This window comes from Rattus norvegicus, chromosome 6 (assembly GCF_036323735.1).
Source record: "Rattus norvegicus strain BN/NHsdMcwi chromosome 6, GRCr8, whole genome shotgun sequence".
Lineage (NCBI taxonomy): Eukaryota > Metazoa > Chordata > Mammalia > Rodentia > Muridae > Rattus > Rattus norvegicus.
The window spans coordinates 99,603,290-99,615,865 of NC_086024.1; the positions used below are offsets into that span (position 1 = coordinate 99,603,290).

Consider the following 12,576-nt stretch of genomic DNA (forward strand, 5'->3'; position numbering starts at 1 on the left):
CTAACAAAGAAAATCTAATTTTAATCCCACATATTCCATAAAGAATAACAGGTTGGGGGAAAAGAAAGGATAAACTGTGCACCATGTAATCCAACATATAATGAACCAAGACCGGTGTGTCCTGCTGAGGTTAGGGTATCTCCCACACTTAAAGAGACTATAGCATCCATTGAAGATGAATATGGATTTCGCTATCATTTACCATGAAAGCATGTGCGCACACACACACACACACACACACACACACACACACATTTTAATATACATGATTATTGAAAATAAATTCTTCTTACAATATATTCTGATCTCAGTTTTTCCTCTTCCAATTCCTTCCAGATTCCCCCCCACTTTATACCTACCCAAACTCCATGTCCTTCCTCTCTCTCTCTCTCTCTCTCTCTCTCCCTCTCTCTCTCTTTCTCCCTCTCCCTCTCTCCCTCTCTCTCCCTCTCTCTCTCTTTCTCTCTCTCTCTCCAAAAAACAGGCAAACAAAAGAACAACAACAAAAAAGGCAGAATTTTAAAATAAGAAGAGCAAGAAACATATGCAATACATACACACAAATAACCCCATAAAAACACAACAAACATCATAATATACAAGCAAAAGACAAGACAAAGAAACCCCACCAAAAACAAAGCAATAAGAGGCAAGAGGTCTACAAAAGTACCATTGCTTGTTTTGTGTAGACCATCTACTGTGGAGCATGGGCCCTGCTCCTAAGTGTGGTCAATGTATACCCAGAGAGAGACTACACTGAAGAAAATAGTTCTTCCTTTGCATACAGGTGTCATTTAGAGATGGCTTTTTGATTAAGGACTATGAAGGGACTACATATCAAGAAGAAGAAAAAGGAAAAAATGATATTTAAGAAAGCAGCAAAAAGAAATGAAGTCCATGTGACCATGCAATGAAGCCACAAAGTTAAACAGAAGACTTGATTGTTGAGGATGTGCAGGTAGTGGTGGTGGTTGGTTGGATGGTTAGTGGTTGGATGGTTGGATGGTTGGTTGGGTGGATGGTTGGATGGTTGGTTGGTTGGATGGTTGGATGGTTGGTTGGTTGGATGGTTGGTTGGTTGATTGGATGGTTGGTTGGTTGGTTGGTTGGTTGGTTGGTTGGTTGGTTGGTTAGATGGTTGGTTGGATGGTTGGTTGGTTGGATGGATGGATGGATGGATGGATGGATGGATGGATGGATGGATGGATAAATGGATGGTTGGTTGGATGGTTGGTTGGTTGGATGGTTGGTTGAATGGTTGGTTGGTTGGATGGTTGATTGGTAGGTTGGATGGATGGATGGATGGATGATTATTTTTCCCCAAATAGGGGCTGTACCACGAGGTTGTGTGTGATGACATATTTAATAACTGTGTACAATTCTGACCCTAGAGAATAATTCATAACACAGGAGATATTGACCAGATGCAACTGTCCTGACCGAAGGATAATGCCCATCACTCTTAAACAGGAAACAGTTCAAGTCTAGCTAAAGATTATTTTGTAACAGCTGACACCAAATAACCATATATCTACCTCACTGATATTTGTGCAGTAACCATAAAAGGGATTCCTATAATAATGTAGTTATGAACACACCTTAGCACAGACACTAGAGAAAACCTACTCTGAGAATAACTTAAAAGTTTTAAAACATAACCATCATATGATGTAACAGTCCCACATCTGAGTGTTTACCCAAAGATTTGAAGTCTGCAAAACATGCACACTTATGTTCACTGCACTACAATTCACAGGAGCCAGTTTATAATTGACCTGAATGCCCATTGGTATATAAACAGATAAGACAATGCATGTATACAAAGTGAATACCATTCAGTCTTTAAAAGAACTTCTTCGGCTGGGGAGATGACTCAGTGGGTAGGAATGCCTGCTAAGCAAGCATAAGGACCTACATGGAACCCACACAAAAACCAAACATGGCTCTGTGTGTGAATCACGCCAGCACTGGGAGAAACAGGAGAGAAGAAAGGCACAGAGATAGAAGGATGAGTGGAGTTTGCAGACTAATTAGTTGATCTGAAAAGTAAGAAGCTCAAGTGAGAGACCTGGTCTCCAGGGGGTACAGAAGGGAAGAGAGGAAGGCATCTAATGTCCTCTTCTGACCTCCATATTCTGTGTACCCCCATATGTGGGTATACACATACATATACAATACACGAATATACACACATGTATACATATGCACATATAGCACACACATGCACACACAGAGTGTGGGGAGAGAGCTAGTTTATGATATTTACAACAACATTGAAGAAATAAATATACATAGTGCTAAGTACTAAGTAAAATAAGGCAGATAGAGCAGACCAATAGAAAAGGTGTGCTCATTTTAATTGGAACTAAGTCAACGAAACACATAGCAGACAGCAGAGGTTCTCAGCTATATGGTTGGGGTAGAAGTGACGAGAAGATGATTTAAGAATGCAATGCTTGTATGACACAAGAGATAAGTTTCTCTGTTCAGGTGTGAGATATGTTGCACAGCATGGTGAATATGGCTAATAATAACTGCTGACACCAGAGTTGCCAAGAGAGCAACTTCCAAAATTCTTACCACAAAAAGGAAATTTTTGAAATGCTGAATGTTACGTGTTTGATTTAAGTATACATATTGTATTCCTAAGTCATAGTGTCACTTCGTACCCAATAAATATGAACAACTATAACATTTAAAATAAAAATGTGGGACTGGAGAGATGGCTTAGCAGTTAAGAGTTCCTTTGCTTTTGCAGAAGATCTGAGTTCAGTTCCCAGCATCTGCATGACAGCTCACAGCCGTCTGTGATCCAGTTCCGGGAGATCAACATCTTCTGACCTTGGCTGGCACCAAGTGCGCACCTGGTACACATACATGCATGCAAGCAAAACATTCATCCATATCATAATTTTCACTAAGTAAAATATAAAATAAATCTGTAACAGTAAAATGAAACACACCATGCTTGTTTCCATTCTTCAAGAGGATTTTTTCAAGGGTTAAACTCATTATTAATTTTTCTCTCTAATCACACCAGCAACCTCTCCCCCCACACCAAGAGCACTAATGAAACATTGTATCTTCTCTGCCTTGTTGCTTAGCTACCATTTCCCAAACTAAAACTGAGAAAGACCTGGGTCATTTTATTGGTAACAAAAATACCTACGGTTTTTTTTATACAGAAGAACTTCAAAACAGTTTGACTCGTAGTTGTCAAAAGTCTGCCTGACTTTCTCAATGGTCTTCTTATCGGTCAGTTCTCCATACATAAAACTGGAAGAAATAAAAAAAGCCTGTTTCATTTTTGTGTCACAAATCAATCACGTCATTGTCTATGGTTAACTATTTCATTTTGCCTTGAATGATGTCCCTACACAATGAACTCAAATATGTAATTATTTCAGTAAATCTCATTGTGTAACACTAGAAGTTTGTGATCTATAGTAGGATATATAAAGACAGTAAAATGTTAAGCCATGTTTTAATCACTGTTGCTAAAACTTCTTGCTGATGGTTAGCTTTACTTACATAGCAAAGCAGAGAGGCAGAGAGAGCACTTCCTGGTTAGAAATAGTTTTCATATGCACTACCATTTCAATTACCATGATTCTATTAAACATGTATCACATCAACAGAGACCTTAGTCACTATGGTATGTTGACTGCAACTGTATGAAGTCAAACCACTGAAAGACACTGGTCCAGCCACCTCCCCTTATCAAGTGTTGTGCTTTCTCCTGTTTCAAATAGTCAAGCACGATCCAAAACTATTAAATGATAGATTCTAAAACATACAATTCAAATGTTGAAAATCATGTATCATTCCAAACAGCATGATGAAAGTTCTTGCCACCCTGCATCATCTACCACAATGATGTGAGCCCCATGCCCTGCTCAGGATATTCCAACTCTGTGCAAATCTATACACTCTGCATGCTACTCTGTTGGTCTCGAACTCACTGTCTCCATTAGCCAATCAGCTGCTTTAGTTTGACAGTGTGTATATTTTAGCAGGCATTATTTACTTCTTAATGGTCCCAAAATACAATAATAATGACTCTGGAAATTCTGATTTTTTTTCCAAAGAGAAGCCATACGATATTTCTTTAGTTAAAAACTAAAAGTACAAATAAAAAAGTTACATTTTAGAGTTGTCATATCCCAACCCAATGCATTATAATTGTTGTTTGTGATTATTGTTATTACTAAAGTCTTAAGGGAAACTTGTTACTACTAAATTTATGAAGGAAACATCATGAATTATATGTATAGGAGAAAACGGGTATGCAGTGTTTGCACTATTGTTGTTTTCAGAGTGTCCTGGTGCCCTGGAACATATACCCCAAGGACAAAGGGGAATTATCATTGATAATAGCTGCCTTTCTAGTTGCAACCAATCACATCATGTCCTCCAGAGCCTGTTGGTATCGGTAACCGCACTGGATACTTAGTTCACACAGATAGTGTTCCTTGTAGCTGGGCTTCCTTTTTTTTTTTTTTTTTTTTTTTTTTTTTTTCTCCCCCTGGTACTTCTATGCAACATTTTTTAAACAGACAATAGGAAGTAGAGACTAATCAACAAATACTAAATTCCACCAAAAAAATGAAAGATAATAATTGTAACCAGTTGAAAGTAAGAAAGAAAGGACCATAGGAATATTGCTATGCCAAGTTGAGAGATTTTGCAGACTTTCAGAGGAATTTCCATCAACACAAACAAGGAAAATGGCTCATAAACATAGGAGAATTCTTAAGCTGGTGTCTGGGGCAGGTTCATGTTTTAGATGTGGCTAGAAGATACAAAATAAATGTAGGATTAGGGAGTGAGCATATACGTGCCATAAAGGCTTTCCATTGTTAACAGTAGAAGAAAGCCCATAGCTAGATGGCTGGCTAGTGGCAACAGAAGTAACTATAAAGAAAGGAAAAACTGAAGGGAAAGAAGAACAGGTACTATTCAAACAAGATATTTAGCAGAAAGAGCTGGAATGCAGAGCAGATGAAATGGAGGTAAGGTAGGGCATGAGGGCAGACAGTTGAATAAAAAGGGACTGAAACCTACCAACTGCCCCAAGACAAGAACAGTTTGACACTTAGAACATTCAACCACAACGAAAAAAAATACACAGGAGACCCCCTAACAGCTGACACTGACACTCTGAATTTTGGCTGCTGGGAAATCTTGAAGCCTCACTGTGTCTTCAAAGAGGGCATGCTATGACACTGCTCTAGATGGATGAGGAACTCTGGTCATGAAGCACAGCTTCTTCTACCTGGGTTGTTGTTGCACACCATCCACCTTCCCTGTGCCTGACTTCCTGTGTAACTTCTACTTAGGGTGCAACGATGTACTATACATGAATATTGCCCCCTATTCCATGGTAACCATACCACACATGCCCAGGGACCCTCCAGCCTGACTTCACTGGAACATGGTCCACAGACATTGACCCACAGTCCTCACCTCTTGCTCCTGTGCTACATGACACTGATGTTGCCTGAGCCAACTAAGTTCTCTTCCCCCACTGCTCTGCATACCATACCCTCCTTGGCTGCTTGAATAACCCCACCTGACAGTCCTGCAGAGAACAACGGGCTTTAGTGTCCTGCTTCCCATGAACTGCACTCATAGCCAATGATTGCAGTTGAAGTTATTTCCAGGACATAACTATAGTGGTCAACTTGAACCAAAGCCAATGCAGCCTACTAAACAGACCCTCTAAGACACAGAGTTTAAGAAATTTCTCCAAATATGAAAAGCACTCAGTAGTGGAGGCACACTCCCCAATTCTTGTATGAAGGTTATCTAAGGAAATCACCATATTCCTGAGATACACCACTCCTGCTATACACCCAGAGGACTCGGAGCCCCACAACAGAGATCTTGCCTATCCATGGTCATTGCTGCACCCTTTGCAATAGAACGGATCCCCTAGAGATGCAAATGTAAGCATGAGGAAACATGAAGTAGGAAAAGTGCAAGGTAACAGGATAGATCTAAAAGAGTGTTAATTGTTCTCAAACAAGACTCCAGGGAAGGGAAAATAGAAAAAAATGTCTGAGCAGGAATTCAAGGGGGTGATTTCAAGGGTGATCAATGACGCACGAGATGATTTAAATAATCCTCTGAAACAGAAAAATCAATTAATGAAATGAATAAGAATTCATCAAAAGGAACCAATTCTAAGCCTTGGACGTGAATAATGAAAGAAGTCACATAAAAGATGTGAACAGGAGTCTCAACCATGAGCAAGATCAAGCAGAAAAATGTCTGAACTTAAAGACGGAGTTTGTGGAGTACCACTGTTACACTCAGATAATAAAAGAGAAAAATCATTAGCGAGAACAAAGAAAGTTTCCAAGACTTATGAGACATGTGTAAGGAACAAATGTTCAAATTATGAGGTTTCCAGGAGGTAAGGAAGGGGAGTAAAGAACAGAAAACCGATTCACATAACAAATGAGTCCCAGTCCCATCCATTTTCCTGAGTATGCCATGATTTCATTTTTCTTTATGGCTGACTAAGATCCCATCAAATATAAGTACCACATTTTCTTTACCCATTCATCTATCAATAGACATCGAGGCTAGTTTCATTACTCAACTATTGTAAATGATGTTGCAATGACCATGGGTGGGCAAGTATCCCAGTGGTGAGTTCAGAGTCCTCTGGGTGCATAAACAGGAGTAGTACAGCTCAGGAATATGGTGACCTTCAGTCTTAGATAACCTCCACACTAGCGATGGGGAATATGGCTCAGTTGGCATAGTATGTCTCTAGAATACACGGTAGCACATACATTCCAGAACCAAAAGGATCAGAAGTTTGAGGTCACCCTTGAGTTCAAAGCCATGCTGGGCTACATGAAACCTTATATAGAAAATAGAAAATGAACCTTCCACAGTGACAAAGAAAAAGCTGTTAACTTCCTTAATCTTGGAGAGTTACAGACACAGAGGAGCCCCAGAAAACCCAAGAAGCCCTGAATAGATTTGACTCAAACATGTCCCCATCATTGCATTTCACAATGTGCCAAACTTCCAAACTCTAAAAACATAAAAGCGTTCACTCACATTTAAGGTCACCACTCTTAAATTGATGGGAGATTTCTCAGCAGAAAACTAATAGACTATAAAAGGGATTATGACACCATATCAAATGCTAGAAGGGAGAAAAAAGTGTTAACTTAGACTATTGCACTGAGAAATGCTATGGGAGAACAAAAGCGAGCTAACCAATGTACAAAAGTCCAAGGTAAAATTAGGAAATCCATCATTGCTAAAGCAGCCTTAACCAAATGATGCTCAAGGGAAGGCACACCTGAAAGTGAAAGAACAAAAGAGCTATAGTTACCGCTCTGAAAAGATGCGAAAGACTAAAACCCTCTACATGAGCAGTTACATAAAAGATAGAAAGAACTGACTCTCACCCACGTGGAAACAACAGAGATAAAGCTCAGGGCTGAAGACTACAATGTGGCCATTTGAACCAGAAAATGAAGAAAATGACACAAATAGTTCTCTACATAACACTAATAACCTTGGATGCAAACACATCAGAAGCCCCAAAGAAAAAATAAATATTGCCTGAAAGAACTAAAAAGCAAGACCCACCAGTGTGCTGCTTACAAGTAGGACTTACTTCCTGCTTCACCATTGAGCATACACAGACAAGGGCAGGGATGGAGCCTGCGAAAGTCGCTCCACACCAAGCCATCAAGAATGGCTATACTTGGACAAGCAGACCATAAATCAGAAATGGTAAAAAGACACGCAGAGGTGGTGTCTGTGTGCTGATGAAGGGAATCAGCTCAATGGAAGGTGTAACATGTATCTCTAACTAATGCTAAAATGCCTCATAGAGGTATTACATAGAGTATCCCTGTCTCAGAAAATAAAATAAAGCACACAATGTTCCAAAAACATATTGTTATATCTAAAGAAAGAAAGGGGCTACCACACGGTGACAGCTGTGGATATGAACATCTCACTTCTGCCAACGGACAAATCCAGAGCTCTCAGCAACATTCATCAGAGAAGTATCAAAGATAAACAACAAAACAGAGCAAATGAATTCAACATAAAAAGGCCACATATGATGGTCTCAGAGCAATACCATAGTGAGTAGAGAGGAAGACATTGAGATCATTTCCTATAAGATCTGGATAACATGTGCAACTCACATAAGTCATAAAGTATGGTACATTCCTAGCCAGAGCAATTAGATGAAAGGAACAAGCATGATACCCAGACAAAAAGAAAATCATATCATAATGTAAAGACCCCATCAGAAGATTACCAGGTCTGGTAGTCAAATTTGGTAGTTTCAGGATACAAACCCAATATAGAAATATGAGTATTTTTATGCTCTGTAATGAACTTGCTGAGAAAGGAATCATAAAGCAAGCTCATTTATTATAGCTGTTGAAAATATCAAATACCTGAGAGCAAATTAATCTCAGGGAATAATTGACCTTGACAATGAAAACTGCAAAAGGCTGATGAACAATTGTTGGAAGATTCACACACTCGAATGGAAAGATCTCATATGTGTGTGGATTGAAACAATTAATCCTGCTAGATTGAATGTCCATGGGACTCAACAACATACAGAACCTTCTTGGAGCTTCTATCATAATTCTATCATTCTTCACATAAACAATAATTTCCTCAAATTCATAAAAGCACACAATACCCCCAAGAATTAAAAGCATGTTGAAAATAAAAAAAAAATCAAAAGCCAAAGCCAATTACAATGAGAGGTGGTAATATACACTACACGGCAGCCGTACCCACGATAGCACAGGTACCACACAAATTCTCACATGCGCATCAGGGGAGCAGAGTAAAGACTTCAGCACTAAGCTCATATATCTATAGTTAATGTCTACACCCAAGGGAGCTAGCACACACCCACACGCGCGCACACACACACACACACACACATGCACACACGCACACACACAGACACACACAGACACACACGCACACACACACGCACACACACAGACACACACAGACACACACGCACACACACACGCACACACACACGCGCACACACACGCACACACGCACACGCACGCACACACACACAGCCACACAGTCACTCACACACTCATACAATCACTCATTCACTAAGGCACATGCACACTCACTCGTGCATGTATGCACGTGTCATATTCACTTATGCACAGGTACACACACAGACATACACACTTATACACACACAGTCACACAACCACTCACTCAGTGAGGCATGTGCACACATTCTCATTCATTCAAATGTGCATGCACACACACACACACACACACACACACACACCCCAATACATTAGAGAACATAAATAATAAACAAACCTGGGGAACCTGAATATCAATATACGGAACAAAACTTCATTTCTTTCTCTCAGCCTATGCCCAAATCAATAGAAAATAGTATCAAAGCACTGAGTCTGAAGCCTGAAACTATATTGCTATGTGGATAGGGCATGTTTGTGTGCTCATTTATTTTACTTATGATTTTGTTGCGATTTTTCAAGCCCTGACTTTGAGTGACCAAAACGCAATGCGGTTGGTCAGCTAATGGTCAACGGAATTTAAAGGGGCTCACACTTTAGAAGTTGCAATTGTGCTATATAATGTCTGCTCATACAGAATGCTAAGCTGCCCTTTAGGAATTACAACTGACTTCTATTTTATTTCATTAGAATAATGAAATTGGTTTCACAGCGACGACCCATCTCTCCTGTGGTACCAAGAGCCCACAATATACCAGGGAAACTGCACTTAGCCTATTGCAAAACTATACTTGGGGAGTGAGCTGTCAGACATCTCCTCTCTGATCAAAATGATAATAGTGATAATAGTTCAGGATAAAGATTAAAAGGATAATGCCCATGGAATCATGAATTGTAACAGGTCATGTGATGGACGGAACACCACAGGACTGGTTCTTGTGAGTAGAGGTATAAAGATACACCCACGGGTCAGCTCTCACACTCAAGGATGCAAATCGGGTCATGTTTGCTAAAAGATGGAGTCACTGTAGCTTACAGGGAGACACACAGTGTTCTGGGACTTCCTCTCGTGTGACACCATGAGGTTGAAGTGAACCTCCTAGCACAGCTCTCTCGATTTGAACTCGGTGATAAGATTTGAACTTTGAATCTAGGGGATAAGTTCTCTTCAAAACTAGCATAGGCTTCACCAGGCTTGACTGGCTGTCTACATATCTTCCATTTATATATGTTCAGAGGACATCTTTGAGAAATGTGGCTTTGGCTCATAGCAAGATTTCTTTATTCTTTCACTCTGTCTTCTGGAAATCTCGTAAACAGTCATCATTATATTTAACAACCAAGATAACTGTAAGGTTGGTAGACTTCCAAACAGGGAAAAAACCTCGTAACTCTAAAAATAAATAAATAAACAAATAACCTAATCATGAGCTCCATCAAACCATCCTGCTTTTCCGTTGGACAGCAATGATCCTAGACGAGTGCACCACAAGCATACAGTCACTCCTCATAAAGGGCGACATGTGCAGACCAATTCACCCTCCAACAAGTGCTTCACCAAAGAACCAACGCAGAGTGAGTGGCGCTGTTGCTAAGCGTGGGGTTCAGCTTGGGATTGGTTGCAACTGCAGAGTCCTTAGACAAATGAAGGATGGGGCCCAAACTGAGATGTGTAGTCAAGGAAGAAAACAGAAGAGCCCAGAGAGAGAGAGAGAGCTAAGGGGGAAGCTGAAAACTCGAACAAAACCATCATCTTCGGAATTCAAAAGAAGTAATTTAGAGAGAATTCGAAGGCATTGCTTTGTATAGTAGATCCTAACAAAAAAGGTTTTCTACAACCCATTTATTTATATTGCCTTAAAAGAATTTAGATGGAGTCACGAATGTTAGATCTATGGCTGGCAATTAGGGAAAATCAAAATACTACTAGGTATAGTTTTCCTCAATGGCTCTGAGAGAAACAAAGCACCGGCCGAGTGGAACCCACTGACTTCCATCCATCATGTCTGCTGCACTCATGTGTGGATAAAACAGCTGGTGGACTCTCACAGTCTACTTAACATCTCTGCTTTGCTGTCCAATTCGATGACTTGGGTAAGGATTGGGAATGGATTTCCAATGGATGGCAGGAGTCTTGAAAGCATCTGTCTGCTCCTCAAGCTCCCCTGCCCAGCCTACATAAACACTCTTCCACCCCACTATCCCAGAAACAAAATCAGAACAGATTTCTCCAAGTCTCAAGCTAATGGGAAATAGAGGCTACAGTGGTCCCCAACTAAGCCCTGACAACAGGTTTTGAATGCCAGAACTTCCTCCCTTAAAACCTATCATCCTTTGAACAGCCAATACTTTTTGTGTCTACCAACATACAGCGAAAAATATGATGCTTAGAAATTCAATTACTAGTGGGGAAGCATCTTGAACACATGGACACTGGAGAAAATTTCCTGAACAAATCACCAATGGCTTATGCTCTAAGATCAAGAATCGACAAATGGGATCTCGTAAGGATACAAAGCTTCTGTAAGGCAAAGGACACTGTCGTTAGGACAAAATGGCAACCAACAGATTGGGAAAAGATCTTTACCAATCCTACAACTGATAGAAGGCTTATATCCAAAATATACAAAGAACTCATAAAGTTAGACTGCAGGGAGACAAATAACCCTATTAAGAATAGGGTTCAGAGCTAAACAAAGAATTCACATCTAAGGAATGTCGAATGGCTAAAAAGCACCTAAAGAAATGTTCAACATCTTTAGTCATAAGGGAAATGCAAATCAAAACAACCCTGAGATTCCACCTCACACCAGTCAGAATGGCTAAGATCAAAAACTCTGGTGACAGCAGATGCTGGCGAGGATGTGGAGAAAGAGGAACACTCCTCCATTATTGGTGGGACTGCAAACTGGTACAACCATTCCGGAAATCAGTCTGGAGGTTCCTCAGAAAATTGGACATTGCACTGCCTGAGGACCCAGCTGTACCTCTCTTTGGCATATACCCAAAAGATGCTCCAACATAAAACAAAGACACGTGCTCCACTGTGTTCATAGCAGCCTTATTTATAATAGCCAGAAGCTGGAACGAACCCAGATGCCCTTCAACAGAGGAGTGGATACAGAAAATGTGGTACATCTACACAATGGAATATTACTCAGCTATCAAAAACAACGGCTTTATGAAATTCATAGGCAAATGGAAGGAATTGGAAAAAAATCATCCTGAATGAGGTAACCCAATCACAGGAAAACACACATGGTATGCACTCATTAATAAGTGGATATTAGACCAATGCTCGAATTACCCTAGATGCACAGAACACATGAAACTCAAGAAGAATGACCAAAATGTGGATGCTTCACTCCTTCTTTAAAAGGGGAACAAGAATACCCTTGGGAGGGAATAGGGAGGCAAATTTTAGAATAGAGACTGAAGGAACGCCCATTCAGAGCCTGCCCCACATGTGGCCCATACATATACAGCCACCAAATAGATAAGATGGATGAAACAAAGTAGTGCAGGCTGACAGGAACCAGATGTAGATCTCTTCTGA

General features: G+C 40.2%; 1 protein-coding gene across 1 annotated transcript in view; it reads right to left on the bottom strand.

Moving 5' to 3' along the window:
- Kcnh5 (potassium voltage-gated channel subfamily H member 5) overlaps window positions 1-12,576 on the bottom strand; it is a 292,910-nt gene that overhangs the window by 252,343 nt on the left and 27,991 nt on the right. Inside the window, 1 exon segment of the mRNA NM_133610.2 lies at window positions 3,170-3,276. Within this exon segment, the coding sequence (NP_598294.1) occupies window positions 3,170-3,276 (107 nt within the window).